General features: G+C 37.6%; 1 protein-coding gene across 1 annotated transcript in view; it reads left to right on the top strand.

Moving 5' to 3' along the window:
* Nucleotides 1-25,707, top strand: part of SUCLG2 (succinate-CoA ligase GDP-forming subunit beta) — a 101,916-nt gene that overhangs the window by 41,890 nt on the left and 34,319 nt on the right. The window contains exons 3-9 of the mRNA XM_042823310.1: nucleotides 3,889-3,988; nucleotides 4,112-4,202; nucleotides 8,120-8,272; nucleotides 9,312-9,401; nucleotides 12,013-12,109; nucleotides 17,150-17,311; nucleotides 18,350-18,492. Of these exons, the coding sequence (XP_042679244.1) occupies nucleotides 3,889-3,988; nucleotides 4,112-4,202; nucleotides 8,120-8,272; nucleotides 9,312-9,401; nucleotides 12,013-12,109; nucleotides 17,150-17,311; nucleotides 18,350-18,492 (836 nt within the window). The remainder of the gene's footprint in view (nucleotides 1-3,888; nucleotides 3,989-4,111; nucleotides 4,203-8,119; nucleotides 8,273-9,311; nucleotides 9,402-12,012; nucleotides 12,110-17,149; nucleotides 17,312-18,349; nucleotides 18,493-25,707) is intronic.

Genomic DNA, 25,707 nt, shown 5'->3' on the forward strand with positions numbered 1-25,707 from the left:
TTACCTTGTAACAGGAGAGATGCCTGAGTTTGGCCCTTTTCCTGTCATCAGTTGCCTTACACTGGGGCAAAAATACACAAGTGTAATAGAAACAGGCTCTGCACTTTCAAGAGGTGCCAACGCTAATTAATTTTCACAGAACCCCTGCAGACAGAGAAGCTGAGCTGCGGAAGGTTGCACGGTGAGACAGAGATGTCATTAGGATGCTGTGTGAGGCCACCTCCTGCTCAGCCCTGTGCTCTCACTGCCATGTGTGCTGCCACTCTGGAGTGCTCTGGGGTGCAGATCTGTTGTTCAGCAGGCAGGAGTGAGGTCTTGTGCTGTGCAGGCTTGCATTCCTTATTCTTTAGAGCAGCTTATTTTTGGTAAGCTACAGCGTGCTTTAATGTGATTGTTAACATGGCTAATTTGCGATCACGCAGTCGTATCAATAATAATGGAAAGTTGTTCACAGGTAATAAATTAACATACCATATAACAAGCAGAACTGTAGTTCTTAGTATATTGTTTCACAATCAGGAATTCAGTAGTTAAATATACACAGCAGTGGGCTGAGAACAAGCTGTTTCATTTTTGCTGCAAGCATTACCAGTGGACCAGAGTAATCATAGCTCCCAAAAGCAGGACTGATTTTATTGATTCTAAATAGGCTTTCATTATAGAGCTGAGCCTGTTGCAATTGCGAGGAGCAGCTCTGCCATTGGTATGCACTGTGCTGACTGCAGGGAAGGAGATGTGTTGCTGAATGCAATGTGGAGGATGCTTGTGCCTTAGAGTTTTGTATTCTGTTCTCCTGAAACAATGGCATTTGGTTAAAATACAAGTACTTACGAGTTTTTCCTCTGTTCTTAGAGGAAATGTTAGAAATGAACATGGTTGGAACCAATTGCAGTGTTTAAATTTTAAACTTGGGGAATTACAGGTCTGTCGTAGTTAATTGCATCTGGCTTAGCTGTATTTTGGTCTATCTAAAATATATACATGTATGCACATATTTGTATATACATGATTTTTTTCTGTAGGGTAATGTAAAATGTATATGCATATGTGTATATGATTCAATAGAAAAACTGTCAAGTCTGAGATAATAATGCATTCAAGTTAAAATTAGTTAGGAACGCATACTGTTACCAGAAATGTGTCATTAATCTGCATGGAGAAGTTTTCAACTGTTTGCTGCTAAACTAAGATGCTAAAGTCTTTTTTATTATTACCTTTAAGGTTAAAGAAGATCTTGAATCTGTGGCATCAGATCTGTGTGCACATAAGAAACAGTCTCTGTGGGTTGTTTTTGTTTTGCTTGCTTTTTTTCATTTTCCATCAATGGACATAAACAGAAGTTCATTGGAGCCTTAATTACCAAATGCAGTGCTGTTGAAAATGTTGCACTGTGCTTTAATGGAGTGTAAAGACACGTTTCTGCAAGGTTCTCTTCAAACACAATACTAATAACTACACAACCGGCCCTGAAACATTTTTCCAACCTTCCTACAGCAGTTTGGAAGGCTTCTAATTGAAATTAATTACAGCTTTTTTGTTTTTAATAAATGTAATACTGACTTTATATACTCTTTTTTAGTTCTTGTTTGTTTTTGCTAGTGCCTACAAATGAAGGTGAAGGTGAATTAATTGCCTTACATATCCCAGCTAAAACCAGATTTGTCTTTTGGGGTAGATTCTCATAGCAATTTGGGAACTCAGGCAGAAGATGGCATTCAGACAACTTTATGTGAACATTTCAGGAAACCAGCTCTTTAAATAAAATGGTGTTGTTAAGTAGTGAATCAGCTTGGTAAGTACTGAATGATCAGGCCTAGTTACTGTAAAATAAGATCTGGCTGGTTTACTTCATTTTACAGAGCTTGGGCAAATAACTATTGAATTAAATTGCTTCCTCTTGGTTTCCCCAGGGCAAGCAGAACCTGCTGTACCGTGCTCTGCCGAGCTCCCACATTGATTAGTTCCTCAGGTCTAATCTTTACGTGGTTATGCTTACTTTCTAGTGTGCTTATTTATGCTTTTGATAGTTGTTTTTCTGAAGTCATTGCATTGCCTTGATATTTCTCTAGTGGATTCTAAAAACGTAGACGTTAATTCCTTTCTCTGTCTTCGTTTGTTGTAGCCAAATGAGGATAATCAACACTCCATGCCGTGCTGTTAGGAATAAAAAGGAGCTGCTGACCTAGGATCTGTGCACAGGGGGGTGATCAATGCTCCCCTAACTGGCATTGCATCTCACTGACATCCCAAACCCGCCCTGTCAGTGTGGTCAGCTCATAAACTGATCTAATTAAATGTTTGCCGCATCTATTAGCGATGCATTAACAATACTGTATCAAATTCTTTATCACAGCAGCTACTGAAACATTAGGGTGTACTGCTGTAGCTTGGAAAATGATTTATAGGTTTAATTCATCTTAATAATTTGTGTGCTTAGAAAATGCTTGATATAAAACTTTTTGTTGCATTTAAATTTCCTTGTTATCTGCCTTGGAGTGGCATGAATAATAGGGAGCTGAGAACATATATTCAAATGCATGGTGCACTTTCAAGGAGGCTTTTAAGGTTCAGAGTGATATATGTCAGGTGTTACTGAACGGATAAATACGTGGAAGGATTTGGGCTTGAGCAGCTTGGAAATCAGTCACTCTCAATACAGTGCCTCCAATAGCTGTTTTAAAAATACGTTTCTGCCTTAATGCACAAAAAGGAATATTTATTTCATAATATTTATTCTGTCCTAAGACACAACTTGCTTTCTATTCACTGAAGTTTATGTTCCTGGAACTCTGAAATGATGCTGTGTTAGAACTGGTCTTCACCAAAAAAGACTGCACCTCCAAACTTGTATTTAGTCATTTGTAAAGCGTTTGTATGTAATACAAGCCTAGGAAGCCTGTGTTTGTTTAACTGTAAGTATATATATCCTGTGCCATGTAAGCAGCAAATCTGTCAATTTAATGTGAAATTACCATGTTTTCTTGCATACTTGTAGCAGCCAGTTTGATTCAAGGTGTGACCTCATCCAGACATCGCTGCAGTCAGATCTCCCCAGAACTCAGAGGGAACTGAGTCAATCACAAAGCAAAAATGTTGTGTTCGTAGTAGCGTCTTCATGCTTCAAAATACCTGGTAGTATTTTGGGCACTGAGAGTAGTGTCAGTGCATATAAAAATCCTATAGCTGACATCTATGGTTCAAGAAGTGCTTTGGAGTTTGTCTTGGTTTTGGTTGTTTTACTCAGAAGGATGTGAGGAACCCTTTGGTTTGGAATGTGGATCTTATTGCAGTTAATTCTGTCTCTGTGTCTCGCTGTACTTTCTTGTCACTGTTATACTCACATTACCACAGATTGAAATGATGTCTTGTCTCGTGAACAAGATAACATGTTTTCACAGCTAGTGCCCTTGCTCTGTGGTTACCTGTCCTTTGGGGAGGAAGATATCTTCTTTTATGACCACATCCATAGCCTTGCCTGCACGTACTCGGAGAAAGGACTGGAATTTATTATCCTTGATGAGCATTTTTGTTCTGCATTCAGTACAAAATATTGCTTGATATATCCTTTAAAAAAGCCATGCTAGAGTGTAAGTTGTCAAACTTACTGGTGATATGGCTTGTTGTGCAGGTCCTGTAGTATTGATAGCATGATTTTCGTCTAAATACTGATGTATTTGTCCAGCTAATAGGTACTGTCTGTTTATTCTTCAACGTCTGGTTTCTTTTTCTTTTTGCCAGGTGGCTTTACAAATGGTAAATTTAATTTTCTCTTATTATTTGAACTTCTCATTGTTTTTAAACAATCTAACCTGGAAATGCTTTTGAAACTTAAAATAACAAGCTCAGTAAATGGCACATGGTAGAAGAGCACTATTTTTTCTTTTACAGAGGCAAAAGAAATTGTTCTGAAGGCACAGATTCTGGCTGGAGGGAGAGGAAAAGGTACTTTCAACAGTGGATTGAAAGGAGGAGTCCATCTAACTAAAGAGTAAGACTTGAAAATTGAGAAATTATGCATAAGCTGCTTCTTTAGTAATATCCAAGCTGTCTACAATAGCTACGTAGGTGTCTTCTAGTATCTTTCAATAAGCTAACCTTCCTTTGTTTGCAGCCCTAAGACTGTTGAACAGCTTGCTAAACAGATGATTGGGTACAATCTGTCAACAAAGCAGACTCCAAAGGATGGTGTGAAAGTGAAAAAGGTAAGGTTTTGTCTCTTAAAAATTAAGAACTGCCTAGCTGCATTGTGCATTATCATACTGGCGTGTATGTCATAGATTATTTTTCTTCCATTCCTTTACCAATGTCACATTTATTTCATCCAGTTGATGAAAGAAAAAAACAGGTAACTGTGTACATGTGATTAGTCTATCCATTTCAGTATACCAAGAAGTGGAAAAATATCTTCCTTTTTGCCACCTGTGATGCACAGAATCCTTTCTCATTGCTTCATCCTTCATCAGATGCGTACTCGATGCTGACAGAACTCCGTATGAGTTCTACATGCTCATTGACTTTCCACTAAAGGAAGTAATATATACCTGGTAATTTGCAGTATAATGATCTTTAATTCATTCACCACAAACTTTGGGAATGAGTGTGTCATTATGTGTTGATCCAAATCACTGAAGCATAGATAGCACTTCAAGATTTATTTTTAGCTTGATGAAAGTCAGAAAATCCTAGCAATTGCATACCTAGTATATATATTTTGTTTTGATTTACTGAACAAAGTTCTTCAGACAGGTGTGTAGTTTAGACCCACGCTGTATCTGATGCCAGGAGATAATTTGGCATGAGCTGAAAGAAACTGCAGATCACTTTTAAATATATTGTGAACAGCTTGGTATTAGCATAGAAGGGGAACACTTATCTGGAAAGCTGCTGTCTAATGAGGGCTGCAGGAAAGTGCTCAGGTGATTCTTCTCTTGAGGAGCATAGACAGCAAATTACCATCACTCCTGATAAGGTGTTGTTAAAAGAAATACTAGATTTTAAACAGGAGAAACGTTATTAAAGTATGTCTGTTAGAGATTGTGATGACACTAAGGATATAAAAAGGGTGTGTGTGTGTTTAATTTCCCATATGAAGGGACTGTGCTTTGAAAACGTATTGTTAAAGCAGCTTTCCTTTATAAATTATTTGATTCTGTCATTTTCCCACAGTTAAACTACTTGGAAATGTCCCATACTGATACGTTTTTCTCTTTTGTCTGAGTGCAAGTCTGTTCATTCAATTGCATGTTTAGCTCCAACAAAGAAACTTCCAGGTTTTTCTTTGAAATTGACAAAAATGAAAGAGAAGTCTGTTTGTTTATTATTTTTCCAAACAGAAATTATGTAAAGATGCCAATTTACCACATATAAAATAGCTACTGAGCATATGTGAAGCTTAATATGAAGTCTGTGCTACTCAGTTTCAATGGTCTAGGGAAGCAGACTTGATAGCATGTTTCTTTTGCTACTAAGATATAAGGAAGCATTGCAGGAAATAGTGTGAGCATTTTAACTGGATGCATGATAAATCGATGCCACGCTTCTGACGAGGAGAAGTGGATCATCTATTGTCAGACATTATACACTGATGATACAGTTGAATTTTGAAAGTCCTAGCTTAATTTGTATGTTTGTCACACATTCCTTTCTGCAGAGCAAACAGTGAGCTAATGTCAAAGCAGGGAGTGGAAGTCACACAACTTTTAGATGTATTAGGAAGGGAAAAAGATTTTTTTGTACTATTAGAGTAATATGGAACAGAAAATGAGTTTTCAGCTTGCTTTCTCAGCCTGTGCAACTACTACAGAATTTAAAGTGTGTTTGTGTGTTTTCAGATTGATGTTCCTTAAATAAATAAGTCTCCTCTAACTTCATAACTTGCAAGCTGTTTTGTAAGTTTACATAAAATCCTCTCGTGGCAGCTTGGAATTTGGAGAGCCTGGTTATCTGAGAAGGCAGTTTTTTCTTATCGTGACAACCTGAGAATTTGCTACCTGTGTTTTTTCCCCAAGCAATAACAGAATTAACGTTTTGAATATTTGATTCAGTATAAAAGAGCTGGTACAGTTACACTCAGTAAAGTAGATGTGACATACTTTCAGGTGATGTTTTTGAGAAGGGAAACTTGAAGTTATCAGGAAGTTTTGGGGAAAAATAATTTTTCCCTAAGGCAGTTTTAAAATATAAACCAAATGTGGTAAAAAAAAAAAAAAAAAAAAAAAAAACCTAGCTAATAATATTTCACATTCTTTGTCATAAGCAAAACAGGCAAAATATTAGACACATTAATGGCTTGTATATTCAATTGCACCGGTCTTAAATGCTCATCAATGCGTTGTTTTGCTTTAGTTTTTGTCATGTGAATGTTGGGTAGACTTTAACAAATACTGTTTGTAGACCTTGAATGCCAGCTTACCTGGTTTTGCTTTGCATCAGACAGGGAGGATGGTGTAGGAAAGTAACTTTTTGCTGGGAGATGTGACACACTGCACAGCCTGACAGCAATTTGTATTGGCTGCTATAGAGTAGACAGACTAGCAGTAATTTGGTGATGTTAATTCACAACGGTGAGGATAATCATTTGGATCTGAAGCAGCAGATAACAGATTTAGTAGCGTAAATCCAACGTGGTGTGATGAAATTGTAGTCCTTAAGGTTTGTGCTGATTTCTGACCTGAGCCAGGCCTGGATCCTGAGGGCTCTGGAACTACTGAACTACTCCAAGAAGCTCCAGTAGGACCAGGTGGTTTTGTTTAACTTGTGTCTAAAGCAATTGACGTTTTCCAGATGCACTGATACAGGATATGTATGAAGGTGAAACTACACGTGCAGGTAAAAAGGTTTGACTGTGACAAATTCAGATTGTTTTGCTTCTAATTTGATGAATAGCAGCAGGTAGCTGAGCTGTGTGTCCGAGTTGGGCTTCTAGCATCCCCTTATTGAAACCTTCAATAGGCAGATGCTTGTAAGAAATGTGGTGTGGTAGTTTTCTGTATTCATAGTTTGTCTCCTTTCCCTGAGTTTTCTTTAGTCTACTCTGGAATATCTGATAGTTTGAGCTATTGCTTCATGTTACCCTATGTTAACATATATGTTATGTATATGTATTTACCTTGCTTGCTATACGTAAAGCAAGGTAAAAAAAATTACTGTAAACAATATTTTCTTCCAAGTCAAAAGAATAAAGAAATAGCATCTTTCCTTCCATTCTGACCACAGAGGGCTTCATTTAATTTCTTCTCTCTTACTTTTTGTTTCCTGTTTTGTTAAGATGTACAATCTGGCAGAAGGTAAGTACATTCTTTCTTATGTACTCAGGAGTAGAATGTCAAAAAAGCAAGTTGGATGAAAGTACAGTACATCTTTCTTGCTCATAGTCCTTGAACTATTAAAACCCCAGAAATATTTCCATGATGGAACACTTCTTGCTGGGTAGACAATTTTAATACTACAGGTGTGTGGTCTCCTTATATGCTTCAAGAGTTTGAACTACTGACTGATAGAATGAATTTCATCTTATGCTTCATTCAGAGTGATGATCTTTGTGGTCATTTTTCAAAATCATCACCTGATAAACAGATGGTGTTAGAAAGGCATTGCCATCTACTTTTTTTAAATTGTATTAATCTTAAAGAAGTGTTTTCCATAGTTTCTGCTGCTTCCATTGAAAGATACAAAATAGTAGCTCTGCTGAGGAGAATTATTGTCGGAAAGAGAAGCTGCAGTGAGAATTGAAGTGCAAAGGTGACTGCTTAGCTTATAGAATGAAAAGCAAAATGGTAGAGCAGCACCTTGGTCTTTGTACTTGAGATTGTGGCATGTGTTGTGGTCGTAGGAACAATTGCTCATCATTATATGCAGATGTGTTTTTTTAAAGATGAAGAATATTTAGGGAAATTTAGTATTCTTTCATGAAAACATTGAATTTTCCGAGACGTTTTCCAAGCTATAAAACTACTTAGTTTCTGAAATGACTTTTAGAGATGCATCAGAAAGCCAATGTGCAAAAGTTCTCACTATGTTGATACATTAAGGAGATGAAGCTGTGTTCAGATCAGATGGCACCAGCTCAATGGACCACACAGAACTGTTCTGTTTTCCTCTCCCCTGTATTGATTTTTAGGTGATGGTTGCAGAAGCACTGAATATTTCAAGGGAAACGTACTTTGCAATCTTGATGGACAGAGCCTGCAATGGACCTGTAATGGTTGGCAGTCCACAGGGTGGTGTTGACATAGAAGAAGTTGCAGCTACAAGCCCGGAACTTATCTTTAAGGTATTGAAATAATATTTTAGATCCAACATTTTCCTCATCAGTTATCAAAAATAATATATTTTTTTCCTTTTTTCTTCATTCACATCACTTCCAAATGTGGAAAGAAGCTATCAAAAACCACAGAAATCACATTTCACTAAATAAGGGGCTGAACATAACCATCTAGTAAAAGATGAAGTGTGCATGACACTTGATTTATGTCAGTATTTGTGTCTGCAGCTTGATCACAGTTGGACTGGATGATCTTGTAGGTCCTTTCCAACCTACTCTATTGATTCTATGATTCTGTGATTCAAAGAGTGTAAATTTGGCTGTTACATGATATGTTAAACTTAACATATGAAATGTTTTTTGAGTGAGTCAGTGCTTTGCTTTCAGGAAGGTACACAGTTCTTGCACAAGTGGGTCATTGCCAGTTTGATTATTTTTGTGCTTTCTTCTAATTGACATAGTTGTTAATTATTTCTTACTACCTGGATGACATTTGCATTTGCAATACATCTGCTCTAATTGTTTTTAACATTGATTACATTTAAGATTTTTTTTATGTTACTGAGGCATGATAATGAGTACTGAAGCTGTTCATCTGGGAAAATAATTGATAGAAACAAGGATAATTATGCAAAAAAATTATAGAAATATTTAATGTATATTTTGAAATTATATAAACTTTACAGTGTTACTGGGCAGTGACACCATCACTTTGAAAATATTCCAGAAGATGTCATAAAAATTAACAGACTAAATATTCGTCAACGCCATCTGTACAGTAATTAAAAGTGAAAACTGGTGTCACATTGTCTTGTCAGCATGCCATCCTGAAGATTTACATATTTTTTTGGAAGGACTGTTTCGTAGATAGTGTGGCAATTATAACATACCCTATAGGCAGCTGCTATAGCCTCAGTCTCAGAAACTTTGGCAAACAGCCATATTTTAATTACTAATTTGCAAATATATACTAAGTGTTTTCCTTTTGAAGTTATAAATCTCCATTCGATTGAGTATTTAGCTACATTTATGCATATCATTGTTACAGGAGGAAATAGATATTTTCGAAGGCATACAAGATCATCAGGCACTGCAGATGGCAAAAAATTTGGGATTCAAAGGACCTCTGCAACAGCAGGTGACTTGACTCTGCTTCCTTGGTTTTTACTGAAGACATTTTAGCTAAGCTATATGGTGAATGATTTCCAAATGGACACGAGATGCTAAGTTTCTATTAGATCAACACGATTTTGACATTTTAGATTCTAAATTGTACCCATACTTGTCATCAGGATTTAGCAATTTTAATAAGGTTTACAAACTGTAAATCCTTGGTCTTAGAAGCAATTGATGACAAGCTGTTACACCGTGTGAAATTCTTTTGGTTCTACTGGAATGCTATTAGAGCTTAGTGAATAACATGGGTACTTTTTTGGCAGTACTACTCTCCCTTAACATGAGGAAAAGTAGAAGTGTATCTTGTTATCTAACTGAAACTTTTTTTTATTACTTGAACTCAAAAATAAGGTGGATAGCTAGCAGCTTGTTGTATTTTCAGTATCTCTTTTACTTTTATTTATTGGAATTCCACACAGGACACAACTAGTCAAGAATTTTGCCTTTATGTATCATTTTGCAGAGAAGAAAAAGCTTGTTTAGTTTAACATTGATAACTGAAAGACAGATACAATATTAAGCTGCTTTTGCCTGGTTTTTTTTTTTTTTTTTTTCCATAGTATCAAACTGTCATTTTTGTAGAACTCTTTTATTTTTAATTCAGCAGTTTTAATTATTTTCTGTCCCAACTGTGCAATTAACAAATGCATAACCATTAAGTTGATTAACACACATTTGAAGAGTTGGCTGTATATTTAATGAGGAGGAATGATTTTGTAGAACCTTTCAACCCTCGAAGAGTTCTAGTACTTAATAATTAACAACTACACATGGACTTCTCAACATTACATTTAAATAATGCTCTGGTGCGTGCATTTCTTTGTTTGTGTATCAGCTCCTCAAAGGAATTCATTGAATCACAGGGACGTAGGTTTTATTCAGATGAATCCTAGTGTTTACTTATGCATTCAGTACTTCAGGGTTGGGATTTTATGTTTTGCATTGAAGAGGCTTGAAAGAGAGAAATGGTGACATTAAGCTCCCTGATTCTCCCTGATTCAGTGAGGTGCTGAAAGGTAGAGCAGCCCTTAATAAAACTTAAGTAATTCTGGTGATGTGCTAGGACAAAAATATAATTCTTTAAAGAGTCTTAAATGTGTTGGTCAGAGGGGATGTCTGGAGGTCAGCTAGTCCGTTCTCCAGCTCAAAATGGGGCTGTGGGAAACGTGAGATCTCATCAGCTGTGACTTCATCTAGCCAAGCCTTGACAACCTCTAAGACAAAGAGGTTTCCTGACCACACTGGTTGCTGTTCTCCAGTGCTCTAGAAGCCGTTTAGCAAAAAGCATTGGTTTTATTCTGTTTTTCCCAGTATTCAGTTTGAACCTTCCCAAGGCACAGTCTGTGGCTGTTGTGCCTTTTTGCTATTGTCTGCCCCTGGTAAAAAGAGTTCAGTTCCATCATCTTTGTAACTGTTGTTCATAGCAGTTATGGGCTGCCGTTACATTGATCCTTAGCATCCTCAGAGTAAGCAAGCCCAGCTCCTCAGCCTCTCATTGCAGGGCATGTGATGACCAAGAAAAGTTTTGGAAGCCTTCTTTCTGAACAATGTCAACCTGGGAGTATGGAGTCCAAACTGGATGTAGTGCTTGAGGTGCAGCCTTATCATCACTGAGTAGAGAGGGACAGGGTCATCCCTCAACCTGCTGATCACATTCTTCCTGATGCACGGCTGCACTGGGGTTGAGTCATTCTGTTTATAATGTTTTCTCTTGCTCGTGAAATTGTGGGGGAAAACTGACTTCCCTTTTGCTTATTATGAGAGGTCCCAAATGTTTTTTGTTTGTATTCTTCAGTCAAATGATCAGTAATGAAGGAACAAATTTGAAGAGTACTTTATTAGTGTACTTCTTCATCTGCAGGCTCGTTTCAGCTAATAGCTTGTTGCTGTATAATGAACCAAAGGGTGTTTTATTTTAATGCAAGTTTGTGTTGCTGTTGTTGAAGACTAAGCTGTTCTTTTAATGGAAGAATATCATATGAACCAGTGGCTTGGTAGTTAGTAGGCAGTGGCAATACTCTGATCCCAGAAGTAGTCACAGAGAGAGCTGGTAAGAAGCAATAAAGAATAAGCAAGCATATCTTCTAGGGAATAAATGAGCATACTTCTGATGTAATTTCTTGAAAACATTAGAGTGTGAGGCGGGAAGAAATGCTTATTGTTTCTAAAGTCACTTATATACACGTACTGCTTCATGGTTTCTGAATTCAGACTGATTAACGTGCACACAACTTAGGTCTGGGTGTACTGGAGAATGTGTCATTATAAACTGCTAAATACTTTTGAAATTAAAGTTGTTCGTACCAATCACGCTGTTTATTTCATAGAAAATCTCGTTCATGTAGTCTTTAAATGCACATTTACTAAGTGTTATGCAGCATCATAATGCTACTTTATTGCTGTTTTAGGTAGTATTTATATTTATAATTAAAACAGGAATAAAAGCCATAATTATCTACAGCCAGTGTGCAATTTAACACATTAAAAATAATCAATATCAGCTTACCTCTGCCTTGAAAACATTAACTTTTATTTTTCTGTGTGGTAATTGTAAATCTCTTGATCAAATTCAGGCAGCAGATCAAATTAAGAAGCTTTATAATCTTTTCTTGAAAATTGATGCCACTCAGGTTGAAGTGAATCCCTTTGGTGAAACTCCAGAAGGGCAAGGTAAGAAATTAAAGGAAACGAACGAATGTGTTAGAACTCTTTGTTTATGCAAACTGTAAATTAAATTGCATGGAAGATCGTGGCAGCAGCTTTGCATTAATTTCATTTTGTAATGTAATTTAAGCAATATTCATAAACATTCCCACAGCAGATTTTACATTTCAATATCTTTTGTTATTTAATTCAAATAATGGAAGTATCAGCTTCTCCATGTTATGCATGGTAAGAGACAGTAACGTTTTTTGCTGCTCTTACACAAAGGGTTGTTTTCATTTTATTTTGCTTTACTGTTGTTTTTTATATTATTTATATTTACTGCTAGAATTACTGAGATTGTGAGGAAAAAATAGGTTAATTTAGGTTTATAAACCTATAGGAGAGTTAAAATTCTAAGTGCATGATTCCACAACCAACCAGAGAACAGGAAAAATTCCACCTGAAACTGTTAAATCCTTTGGAAATAAAAAGGGATAATTGATCTGCTCTCATCTGGAACGTGTGTCCAAGAAGAAGGTGCAGGGAAAACAAAAGGAGCTGATTTAGCTTTCACGTTGTTCTACAGGTTGGTTTTCCAACTGACCAGTTAGCTTGGTCAGAGGCAGAGAAGAGGAATTAAAGAGGCTGTTTTAAGGATGCAAGTACAGTAGGGCTGATCCCAGTAGATGTGAGTTACCACCCTGCTACCAGTGATGTCCTAGAGGAGGCCTTGCCTAAAGTAATAGTGCGGGATTGAGAGAAATCTTTGATAGTGGGAAGTGGCAGTGGGTATTTCTTGAGTACTCAAGTGGGTTTTAAGACAATTCCAGCTTATTTTGAGCTTTAGGAAATACACCTACAGATTAAAGTGGAAATCAGAAAACGTAAGGCGAAAACTTTGGCCCGTTTTTTGAGACATGAGGAATGCAGCTGTTTGAATGTAGCTGGAAACTTTTGGAAAAGAGATCACTGCTTTGTCAGATAAGACTGTGAGCTCCTCGCTGTAGTCAGTAACAACTGAAAAAAACACTGCTTTTAAAGTACCTTTAGTGCCTACAGCTAGTTTGTAAAATAAACAGGTTTTCACTAAAAATCCATGGTTTTGGCTCAGTTGGTCAGGAATTCAAAAGCTGAATTGCAGCCAGAAACAATGTCATTCTTCCAGTTTTCTGACCTCGATTTTTCCATTTTTATGAACAAACCAAATGCCAACAAATTGGCAGAGAGTTTTCCATAGTTTAACATGAAAATTCTCCTAATCACGAACTCAGAAAGATTTCAAACAAATCCCCCAAATTTCATTGCAGAAGGTGCTACATTCAGTCATAAATGCAATACTTCAGTTCTTTAAAGTAACGTATTCCAATACAACGAAGAAATATTGTTTTATATATGAGAGTAACTCAGTGATGATGGTAATAGTGATCAGAAGTGTGTCCAGGTTGCTTTTTCTGGTGTTTTATTTTTTTACTTGATGAACTGAAGTGAGATTGAACTAAGATAAAGTACTGCCAAAGTGCATGAGTTGTGCTTTGATGGCAGAATTATATAAACTCCCTTTGTGTTTTGGTGTCCATAATGCTTTACCTCCCTGGGTGGGTTTTATACTTTGAGTATTATTTCTGCTGAGCACTTTTAACTCTCTTTGAGAATCTTTTGCAGCCATGTGTGCTCAGATTTCCAGCTCATTTGGCGTACCATAATAATGTGCAAATTGAATCAATAGTTGCTGCATTATAAACCTCACTCAACTTGATAAATGGAAGTCAAATTCTTAGCAACTAATTCTAACTCCATTGGTTCTTGGCCTATTTATGAAGTGTGTACTGGGGGAGAAACAAGCCTTTCTGTCAACCAGTGCAGCTCTTCTGTACAGGCTCTATTTCAAATAGAAATAGAAAAGTTGCCTCAGAACTCTATAGGTTGTTTGCTTACCCCCACTGTCTATAGAGATCCACTGGCCTCGTTAGAACCATCTGGAAATGAGGTTTTTGTTGTGTTGCACAGTAAATTTATAGCACAACAGTGAAGTAGTGACTTGAAAATTCCAGATCACTCATTTTACAAGTTCTAGCAATGTGCACACGTGACATTTTTGACTTTTTGAAGTTGAATAATTCAAATGAAAAGAAAATGAGAAGAAGTACTGGAATGTTCCTGCAGGCTATGAAGTTCACTTCAGTACAAATTTACTAGTATGTTTGTTTGCTATAACTGATGTACTTATGTAGTATGTTTTCTGGGTTCAAGATAACTGATGTTGGAAAAAAATTTAAAGTATGTATTTAGATACTTTCTCCTAAAAATTGATTGAACAGTTGATGACTATGCTGTTTTGGCAGAGGAAAGGGCTAAATCTCCTGTTCAGCACATACATCATCACATACATGCAAGAAAGATCTTTAAGTACATCTTGAATAATAGTGAGTGATCTCTGTGGACACATGAAGGGTGCAGACTGTGTTGTCAAGTAACCACAGAAAGGGATTTTATTTAGGTGCTGAGAATTGGCCAATAAGGAAAGGAAAGCTGGGAGAGAAGCAGGGCAAGTGAAGGGAGGGATGTTTGGGAATGAGAGGAGACACAACTGCTGCACTTAAAAGCTACAGGACCATGGTGGCAGTAGCTTTGCACCCTTGCTTGGAGGCCTTGGGGGGGTTGGTGGTTGTTATTTTGCACTCTGAGGCAGCACTGTGCAAAAAATGAGTGGATTTGGCCAAGTTGCAGTGATGAGCAAGGCTCAATTTGAAGGATGTGAAGAGTTTTCACAGGGCTTTCATCCTTTTCTCCAAGGTTTCTCTGTGCATTTCGCATCCAGGAAACTGAGGAGCGTCAGAAACAGAGCCGGCTTCAAGCTGTGGAAGCCGTATTGCTGGCAGACATAAACACATACTGCCCTGTGCTCATTTATTTATTTGTTCTGCCAGCAGTTTCTCCATTTGAAATGTCTTAAGAATAAAGATAAAACAAATGGAAGAACCATTGAGCAGCCTGAAGCAGTTATTTCTAATGATAAAATATAAGTCTGCATATGAAGAGCATTATTCCTGTCAAAGCAGTGGTTAAGATGGATTTATTTCTTGCTGCGATTTGTGTTTTTCAATTGTGTGAATTTCCATTAGAAAATACATTATCTTATGTATTTCCTTTTGTTTAATTCTGTGTCACATTCTTTTCGTGAACGCTTCTGGGTCAAAAGCCTGTAACTGCCAGGGTTTTTGGTTGGTTTGTTCTCAATGTAAGCTGCTGAATTGGCAGATGACATAAATCCTATAGTGCTGTACAAAAAACAACAAGAAATAACTCCATGAATATGAGTTGGAGCTTTTTTTATATATTTGTTCAGAAGAAAAATTCATTTCTAAAATCTATCATGCATGTAACAAAATGCTTTTGATGGTGAAAATGGTTTGATAAATATTACGAACTGATTTTTTGCTACTTGGTACAGCACCTTTGTTAAAGATGGATTTTCTTTAGAAGTGAGGTTCTATTGCTGTGCCATTGAGGATGTTCATGTCTAAGGCAGACTTAGAGCTCTGAGGACTTACAGCACATCTGGTCTAGTTTTGAAGGTTTTGTGTTTTCTTTTTTTTATAACAATTTAAGGAACAGAAAGCTTGAAGAGGAAAAGTTGTACAGGTCTCAGTTGTTAACAAAAAATAGGCTTAAGGTATTTCTCCTTTCCACATGAGTCACAAGGTAGGATCTAGACTCTCAAGAGAGATTTATTACATGTGAGAATTTGTGAACAGTTTTCTAAAACTGAAGTTTCTGAAACTAAATTAGATCCGGTTTTAATTTAATCTGTTATTTAATTAATCCGGTTTTAATTTAATCTGTTAATTTAATCTGTTATTGGTTACAAGTCACAGGTATTGGGAAAGCAAAACAAAAAAATAACCCACAGAAAAGCAATCAAATAAAAAAAACAACCCACCAACAAAAAAAATCAAAACCAAAAAGACCTAACACAAATCAAGCAATTAAATGGGTCTATTTTTTGCTTACCATGGTATTTTTCTCCAAGTTAAATAGTTATATTCTTCTACTGAAAATATATTGTGTTTAGACATTTTAATTAATGAATAGCTGTATCAAATTGTCTACTTGTTATTGGCCTCTAAACGCAGAGATGTGTGCAGTGCTCATGAGTGGATGTGTGTACTGTCTGTGTATGTCAAAGCAATAAAAATCAGAGCAGAATGGAAGGCTACTAGATTTTACTGGCTGCAACATTTAAAGAAATTTAAATCTGGCTGGTTTGCTTTGAGAAATCAGTTATGCTGCAGTCAGTAATCATCTGGAGCTAGTACAACCAAGATTATGGAAGTAGTAAAATGATGAGTAACTATAAGACCATTAGAACAACTAAATCTAATGAGGTATTTGCCCATTCAAACCCATAAACAGGTTAGTAAATAGGCAAATAACCAGTTACTCTACCTGCATTTCTATTGCTGTTTGGTTTTATGTGAGTATTATGTTTACTAGCTGGTTTCTGGTATTAATATAATCAAGCATATACAGGTAGTTGCTTTCTTTTTTTGCAACTGTAGTGAATGTTGACAGAAGAATCATATTTGGATCACTTTTTTTGTTCAAAGTTATTTCAATTTGGATCTCTGGGGAAATAAGGTATGTATAGATGATAATATTAAAATTCAAATAATTCAGACATTTCAAAAAGTTTCAGAAATTCAAGCAAGTGTCAGTATTTGCTTGGAATTGCTAACCTGTTTTCAGTTAAAGTAGACTGCCGTATGAAATTGCTGCAGACCACCTGCTCAGATTGAAAACCTGCCTTCGTAACTTAATTCCACGTAAAGCAAACACAGAAAATCATGCCTTGACAAAGGCACGTGGCTGCGTGGTGTGGAGGCACTTGTACTTTTTCCCAGTGTAAGTCTGAAGAAAAGCTTGTGCTTTTCTCTTGGACTCAATGCAGGAACTTCAGCATCAAACCATAAGGAAGCCTCTCCTCCTGTAGTACTCAGCAATGGTAGTATTTCAGAAGCTCTAACTGTAATCTCTAAATGTCTATGTTTTATATTTTTTCTTCAGTTGTTTGCTTTGATGCCAAGATAAACTTTGATGACAATGCAGAATTTAGGCAAAAAGAAATATTTGCCATGGATGACAAGTCTGAAAATGAGCCCATAGAGAACGAAGCTGCCAAATATGACTTAAAATATATCGGACTGGATGGAAATATTGCTTGCTTTGGTAAGAACAAATAAATCCGAAAGACATTTGAAGGCATTCATGTTTGTTCAGTGTATAGGCTTTGTTTACATTCTGATGCTCAATTCACCCTTGATAACATTTCTAGCAGAAATGAAACTGAAATTGTGCGGAAGCTGCGCTGGGGCCTGCAGCAGGCAGGCAGGGCGTGGGATGTGCTGGGGAGGAGAAGAACTGAACGGGGAGCTGGTGGGGCATCTCTGTTTTCAGCTTTTAAACAAAGTCAATTGATCTTGCCAGTAATTAAAAACAAAGCAAGAAAAGCAATCAGGATTTGATTATTAGTTTTAGGAAATGAGGCGGTGTAACTTAGAAGGCGCTGCAAATCTTGTTCATAAAAATGTGGTGTTCTCTTTTCAAATAAATACAGTGAGATTCTAATCTCAGTATAAAAGAGAATTGGCAACGCTGCTGTAATTTTTATTATTACTATTATTATCTAGTATTGCCTGTTTCTGTTAAATTCCAAATGACACAGAAGCCTTATTTTATCCATCAGGGAAACATACCAGGGACAAATAATTCTCATCTACTGTAGCTAACTTAGAGGATTTTGTGCCTGTCACACTGCTTCTACACTGGTACAAACAAAACAGAAGGCAGTTTTAAGGCTCATCTGATACCTGTCCTCAAAATATAGTTGTTGGTTTCACAGTAATACTAAGCATTATCTCTTGCTGTCAAAATGGAGGGAGGGGAGCTCGTATCAAGGTTGCTGTTCTTGGAAGTTTGTTTTTCTTTAACAACTTCCATTCCAGTGCTCATATGAACCTAAAAGAAGGGGCATGAGTAAGTCATAAAATTAATAAAATCTTAAAGAAACCTAAATGTTGTTGTGCGTGTACCTGACTTTAAACAATGTGTTGTTACAGATACCACTGAATAGATATTCACTTCTCTGGATATCCTTGAATAAGTACTGACCTATCAAGATGTATTTATGAAGTATGTTGGGCCACGTTAATGTGGCTGCACTGATGCCTTTAATTCTTTTCACACATTACATGTTTCCAATTACAGTGAATGGAGCTGGCCTTGCAATGGCAACTTGTGATATAATATCTCTGAATGGAGGAAAGCCAGCCAACTTCCTGGATTTGGGTGGAGGTGTGAAAGAAGCACAAGTGTATCAAGCATTCAAACTGCTGACTGCTGATCCGAAGGTAATAAATAAATAAAAAGCAGCAGCTCAGCACTGGTTTTGGTCAGGAAGCTCCCCTGTGCCCTGCTATGTTCCAGAACTACAAATAGTATGCTGAAAATACAGTTAATAGCATGAACACAGAGGATGAATTTGTGGGAAGGTTATTCCTAACAGTGTTGTGCCACCTGAGAAGGAAAATTTAAGCAGATAGTTAATTGTAAAGATTAATCTGTGCACTTTAAAGCTTGGGGATCTCCTGCTTTATGTGAATTAGGGCAGCCCTCTGGTCCTGGTGCACTCTTAATGCTTTTTTCAGCAGATGAAGGTGCAGTTCCTCTTTCCTTAAACAACAGGAGAAGACTCTAACCATTGTGTTGAGCAGAAGCCATTTCCAGAGATGCATGTTAGCATGCTGAGGTCATTGGTGCCCTTTTGCAGACAGAAGCAGAATAGCTAGTGAGAGGCTATTGATCAGACATCACTGGAGCAGTGCCAGCCAGCCTTGCCAACACAGAGTTGTGCTTTTTTGTGTCAAAGCCTACATTGCTGTAGATTTTTCTTTTGCTCATGAAGATCTATCAACTATCAAAGGGCTTTGATCATTATATTCATTTTCTGCACCTAAGCATCTCCACTGAAGTCCCAGTTTCAGCATTTTACTACTTTTTTGTGGATTTGGCTTTTTTTAATTCTTCCTTTGTCTCCTTCCCTTTTCCTTACTTTCATTGTATGCCATTAAACCATCTAAATGTCACCTTCCTGTGAAAATTACATCACTGTAACTATATACCCTGGGTAGCAGTAAGCAACAAACTGATTTTTCAGTTAGAAAGGGGCTGCAGCAGTAGTTCAAGGCAAAATCCGGAAGAAAATCTACAGTACAAAATAAGCACATATAGACTTCATATTGTAAACCCTTAGAAGCTGCAACACTTCTTATATATTTTAAGGCATGCAGTACCTGGATGTCTCAACTCTGCTGGAATCATCAACAAGATTTGAAACACTGCGTCTTTCTATTTTCTTTTTTCTCATAGACCTGGGTAGTGCTGACTTTTTGTCTGTGGAGGTCTAGGTTTATGTTGTTCCCAAGACCCTCAGTAAGAGAACCTGTTGTCTTATTCTAATCAGTAATATATCTAAAAGACCATAGCCTTGAAGAAGTAGAGAAGCAAGTTATCTTGTGTAGGGTGGAAGGGAAATAGGATGGGTCTTGGATCCGTGGTAGAAAATCTTAGTTTCCTGCATTGTCTGATGCTAGTAGATACTGACATACTTGCGTCCATTTGTGTCAGTTTTAGTTATTCTCAGGACATTATCAACAGATTTGTTTGTGTTTGTGCAGTTCATACTTAGTATGATGATGAAGATTTGGCTGAGATGTAATTTAGTTCTGAAACTTGTGTTAGTGGTGGAGAAGCAGGTGCAGTAAAGGTCTAAATACAGATTGCCTTATGATTATCACTATGCTAATACATTTTTGTCTGCTGCAGCATAAACAGCAGGTACTAATTTTGCTGATGAAAACTGAGTTTAAGCCATCTTGAATCAAAAAGGCATTTCACTAGCTCTCAGCTATCCTGTATCTGTATATGCAGTATTAACTTGAAAATCCCTAACCTCCTTCTATTCAATATTCCCTTATTTAGCACTACCAGTGATAACCATGATAACATAATGAGAGATTGTAACAGCTCTGGCAGTTATACCAGCCTAACCTCAAAGCTCTTGTAGCTTTTCTTACTGCTCTGATGTTGAATGTTGATGTATGTTAACTGTTAAAAAATAAAAATCATGTTTTGTTTCATTCTGCTCAGAAAACTTGACAAATCTCTCATTTCATTTCTCCAGCTGTGTTTGTTAGTTAAATAAGGTAACTGAATGAATCCTTTCTTTTCTTAGGTAATATTAGGTTTTCAGTCCCAAGACATAGTGTTGTCTAATGTAGCATTCACATTTTGGTCAGTAATTTGGTCAGTAATTTCCCTGCAACCTTTAACCTGATTCCCATCTTAATTGAGAATATAAGAACTTGTCCTTGGGAATTCTGAAGCCAGTTAATCCTTGCCCAAAAACATCGGGCTTCTGAGGAGTGAATAAAACAGTCTGCAGGGCTTCAACGTGACTGGCTGTACTGAAATATGGCACTGCCAGAGTTAAGGACACTGCAAGAAAGGAAATCTTCCAGAAGAAAATATTCAACTGCACTTCCCAGTAGATTTATTTTCCTGTATTATATTGAAGAAAAAAAAAATACAGATGTGCCACGATTTCATTTAGTAAAACGGGTTATGGTTTGTGAGGGGAAAAAAGATCTTTGGTTTGCTTTTGGTTGAATCTACCTGCTGTCAGTGTTTATAATTCTTTAAAAAAGAATAGGGGAAAAAAAAGTTGTGTTTGCTGCAAAAGGTTGTGAAGTGGCTTTTGGGTGGAAATGCTGTCTTTGGAGTCAGTGACCCTTTTATGCTCTGCTGGTCTTGTTTGCAGTCTGCCAGATCCAATACTTCCTGGGTCGGACAGGTCATTGCTATGGCTCTGAATTCCTTTCTTTTCACAATTTAAATTCCAGACTTTTTTTTTTTCCTTCTTGCCTGTCTTGTTTCTCTGAGTTTGTTCAGTGTGTCTGCTTGGCAGGAAGGAAATCTTACTTACTGAAAAGAGGAGAGACAAGAATGAGGAAGAGGGTGTGGATCTGGGAGCTGGAGCTGCTGAGCCTTTTTTCTCCTCTTTGTCCAGCAGTACATAGAAAAGGTTTTAACTTCAGTGTTTCAGGCTCTGAATATTGCCTGGCCCCTCCCTGCGTGCGTGATGCAGTGGTATGGCTGTGCTTGCTGAGGTCCCCATCTGTAAGCACTCTCACATGCTTCCAAGCTCAACAGGTGCTCGTTTTTATTTACAGTGAAGATACAGACTGTTGTGTTTACCGTATAACTGTTCATAGCATTCCATGGTTTCCAAAAGGCTAAAGCTGAAAACATGGTCCTGTCAATAAATTTGCTGTCCAGGACACTGCAGCTTAGTGGCCATCTCAGCCCTTTGCTTTGCCATGGGGCAGCTCACAAAGCTGATGTTCCTAAACTACTTACAAGTTTTTCTCTCAACCTTTTAATACTCACTGCGGAGAGGAATCTTCATGGGAAGTTTTGGATGTCATGAGTTTGAAAACCTTAGTGAGAGCCCATAGTAGGTAGGCTCTTGGTGGGTAGAAGTTAGAAGCATCTCATCTACAACCCTAAGCCAGTCTTATCCTCTGCCTTCCTGTCTCATACTGTTATAACAGAATAAATGAAATATTGTGTAGGTTACTGGTATAGGAGAGTTGCCCTTTAATGCTTGCATAAATTGTGATGTGCAGTCTGTGTTTTTGGTGGCATGCCTTGCCTTTCCCTAACAGGCACTAAAATACCAAAGTGTAAACTGTGGACAGGTTTGTCATGCCACTGACTGCCTGCACTTACTGATCGATTCCTAGTAGAAAGTAACACTGAAATACAGGAGCTTAAAGGCTGAAGTTGTTTGGATTTTTTTGGCTCCTGTCTTTGGTGGTGCTACAGAAGATTTATCAAATCAATTGCTGTTAACAAGTGTTTGCCATATAGGCAAAAAACTATTGACAGATTGACAGACGTTTCTCTAGAAAAAATGCTCCGTATTGACATCTGGAAACTGATATCCAGGGAATAATTAATATCAAGCACACACAAAGCTTTTGATTTCCCTGTAGCCATTCCTTGCTCCAAATTCAGATTATTGTTTACTCAATGTGGAATGTGTGTTCTTACTCCTGTCACTTTGCTTTGCTGTTTGCTTATGTCAGATGCATCTCTCTGTTCATCTCAGTGATGGGAGAAGTAACAGCACTGATGTGCCTCATTGTTTAGTGGCAATGTGTGGAGCAGAAGTCTCAGGGTTTGTATTTTCCAGGCATGTGAGAGAGTGAAGAGAATTCTGAAGGAAAGTATCATTAAATGATAATTTTGCAATTCAGTTATTTTCCAGCTGTGCTTGATGTGAAAGTGATACTGCTTATACATCCTTATTGCATAAGATATTTTCCATGGTTTATCCTTTTGGCTTGAGGGATTTTTGGTATTACTGTTCTTAACGCTGCATTCCGTTATCTGGCAGCAGAAGGCATAACTCTACTAAGACAAAAGCTTTGTGATAATCTTTTCTCAGACTTCAGAAATGGGTTGGGGGGGAAAAAAAAGCTGTCTTCTGTAGCCAGTTTTATCCTAATTTCAGTTCTGAACTAATTCAGAACTAATTGGATGAACTAGCTCAGTTTAGGCAATTGAGAAAATCTGGAAGCGTTCAGGCAGTTTGAAGTGTAGTGACTGTGCTGGGGTGATTCTGGGCTCTTTGCTCTTATTCTGCTTGAAACAAAGACTGGCTCCCAGTTTTAGGGGAAAAGGGTCTTTTGAGTATGGCTCCAACTGCGCTTGACTATAGAGCAGAGAATTTTGTCCTGGAAGTTATGCAAAAATCTGTCTTATTCAGTGATCTGTGCCTGGTGTTTGTCTGTAGTGTTACAAACGTGAGCCAAAAAGTAGTTTTTGGCAGTGATTTTTTTTTCTTCTTAGGGTCTGCCAGGTGCTTATTGTGTTCCCAACTAATTATTCCATGCAGCAGGCATAATCTTGGACAGTCTTGGAGGTGAGCATAGAGACTGGAAGAAGGGAGGAATGAATGCTATCATAGGGTGTACCTGATCCACGATGAGACAGTGTAATCACAGCATGTAAGAATAATACCAGCAGCCAAATTGTGAGTGCAGACAGCTTGCACAGCTGTTTAATGGGATCTGCCGAGTGTCTGTTGCAATATTTGTCATGCCAGTCAGTCAAGACTGTCAAGTCTGTCTTATTTATGATGAGTTGCAGCTTGAGCATCAAAAGCAACATCCAGAAATAGAAAAGAAACAACATGATTTTCTTCTAGGGTTGCCTTTGTCTTTTGATGAAAGTGGCTGTTATTGTTGTCAGTTCTGGTACTTCTGTGTGGAGTGAGAGGAGGATGCACTGGGCAGTGGGAGGGGTGCAGACTGTTAAGTTGTGAAAGTCAAATAGGGAATCGTGTGCAGAGGTTTTAACAGTTCCTCAGTTTGAATGGCCACTCTTGCAGCAGTAGTGAGCCTTGTCATGGAGAGCATGCTGGATGTGAGTTGTTTGCTGCGCACTTCCTGCATTTCACTGACAAATTGCTAGTAGTGGATTTCTCAATGTTGTAATAATCTATAGAACCAGAGAACCTTCTCTGTATCACACACACAGCCTGTGTCAGCATGTGTACAGTTGTGAATAACAAAATGAAATGTAAATAGCATTTGGTTATAGACATATAATAGTGTTAGCACTGGATTTGTTTGAATTGTGAGATTGCATGTCATTTCAGGTAGTGCAGAGGAACCCTATTCCTTACATAGTCATTAGGAATCCTCTTGCTTTCCCGTTCAAATATCATGCACCCTTTACACACTTCATTACCCAGCTCTTCTTTACACAGCATGAAAAATCTTTATGCCTTGTGTGTTTTTCTGATTCGCACAAGAGGGTGAAGCATTCTGTGCTATTTTGAGTACTCTAAAAACTGTAGGAGTTATTGTGGAGAAAAATGTGTAATAGACAGCGTGTCAGCAGTGTTAGACCTGGAAGCAATTCCAAAAATTGGAACTGACCACCATTCTCTTGCTTTCACCCAAACTAGAGCACCCACTGGCACACTTCAGCTGGAAGTCTCCTTCCTGGAAGTCTCTTCTTCCAGTCCTGCATCCTTCATAAGGACCTCTGTGTTTTCTGGCAGTGCTCTGCAGAACCCAGTACTTCCACGGGTGCTGACTACAAGCTCTATGTGAGCTGTGCATTGTAACACTCATCTTCCATAGGTGATGGCTCTCAGGACTGATCAAAAACTTCATAGGCTGTTAAAAAAAAAATTCAAGTGCTATGGAAATAATAAGTTATTGCTGTTATTTTACTGCTTATTGCACAGCTGTATCCTAGTGGCAGTTTTGTACTCACCACTGTTTTTGTATAAATGCAATATGCAATTTTTAAAAAAAAGTCATAATCAGTAAAACAGTGTTTGTGTTCTGACTTTGACATTTGTGCAAGGTGATGTCTAATGAATTATTGCTGTATATCAGTTTTCAGAGGCTGGATCTTACACCATCATCTCTGTGGTATCTCCCAGTAGCGTTGAGAGATCCCCTTTTGCTTTAGGGTGCTTGAACATGTGTGGTGACACAGTCCATTTCTCTTCAAATGTAGAAGAGACTTGAGTTGAAAGGATGGGGCACAGCAAGGTGAGGGAAACTAGTTAACCTGGGCAGTCTGCCCAGTGTTACAGGTTAATGTCTGCTGTGTGAAGGCAGCAAAGGAAGCTAAGCTAGGTGTTCTGGAAATTGTTCAGCAGAAAAGCTGATCGAGTCCTTCAGTAGTTTACATAAGGAGCTACAAGACTATCCAACACAGCAGGCTTTTATGAACTGCCTTAAAAACTTACCCAGGGTGTTTCAGGAAGAGCTGATCACGCACTGGGGCCAATGAATGGACTTGAGGTTTCTTTTCCTCTTTCAGGCAACTGCAATTGCCCTAAATCTAAAGCCAAAATGGGTAGTTTTGTATGGGCTTTGGTTTTTTAAGCCTTCGAAAGTTTAAGATGATATCAGAGGACAGTTTGTAGATGTAGAAAAGACCAATTAGAGCACAGAGACATTTTGTAAAGCTGAGCATAGTTGAAAAAGGCACAGTCTGCTTTCTATCAGAAATCTGTACAAATACTTCACCTTGTAACCAAGGGTACTGGAGCACATCTGTCTGAAGTGTTAACACTCGTAGTTCTTTTCCAGATGCTACAGAGTTTGGGCTTATAGGAGTAATCCCAAATTTTTATTAGTGTTGCTTTGGTGAGGAAGTATAGGCTAACAGAATTTGAGCAAGGATTTCAGCTAATGTGTCTGTGCAGTTTTACAGGTATTAATTTAAGGTGCTCTTGTAGAGCAATTAAAGTATTGGAAAGGCGTTCTTTCATTCCATTTAAACGTTTTAATAAACTCTTAGCATATAGCCAATATTATGAAAAGGTGAGGACAATTATGCATTTTCAAAATGTATAATGGAATTTCTGTATTTATAATCAAGAGTTGCATATCTTTTAGGAGCATATGTATTATTGAGTTCTAGATAATTCACGTTAAAGCATATTTACATATCAATTTGCCATTCTTTGTAGG

The sequence above is a fragment of the Centrocercus urophasianus genome, unplaced genomic scaffold (assembly GCF_019232065.1).
Source record: "Centrocercus urophasianus isolate 14NV4802_14NV808 unplaced genomic scaffold, USGS_Curo_1.0 seq_22, whole genome shotgun sequence".
NCBI classification, from domain to species: domain Eukaryota; kingdom Metazoa; phylum Chordata; class Aves; order Galliformes; family Phasianidae; genus Centrocercus; species Centrocercus urophasianus.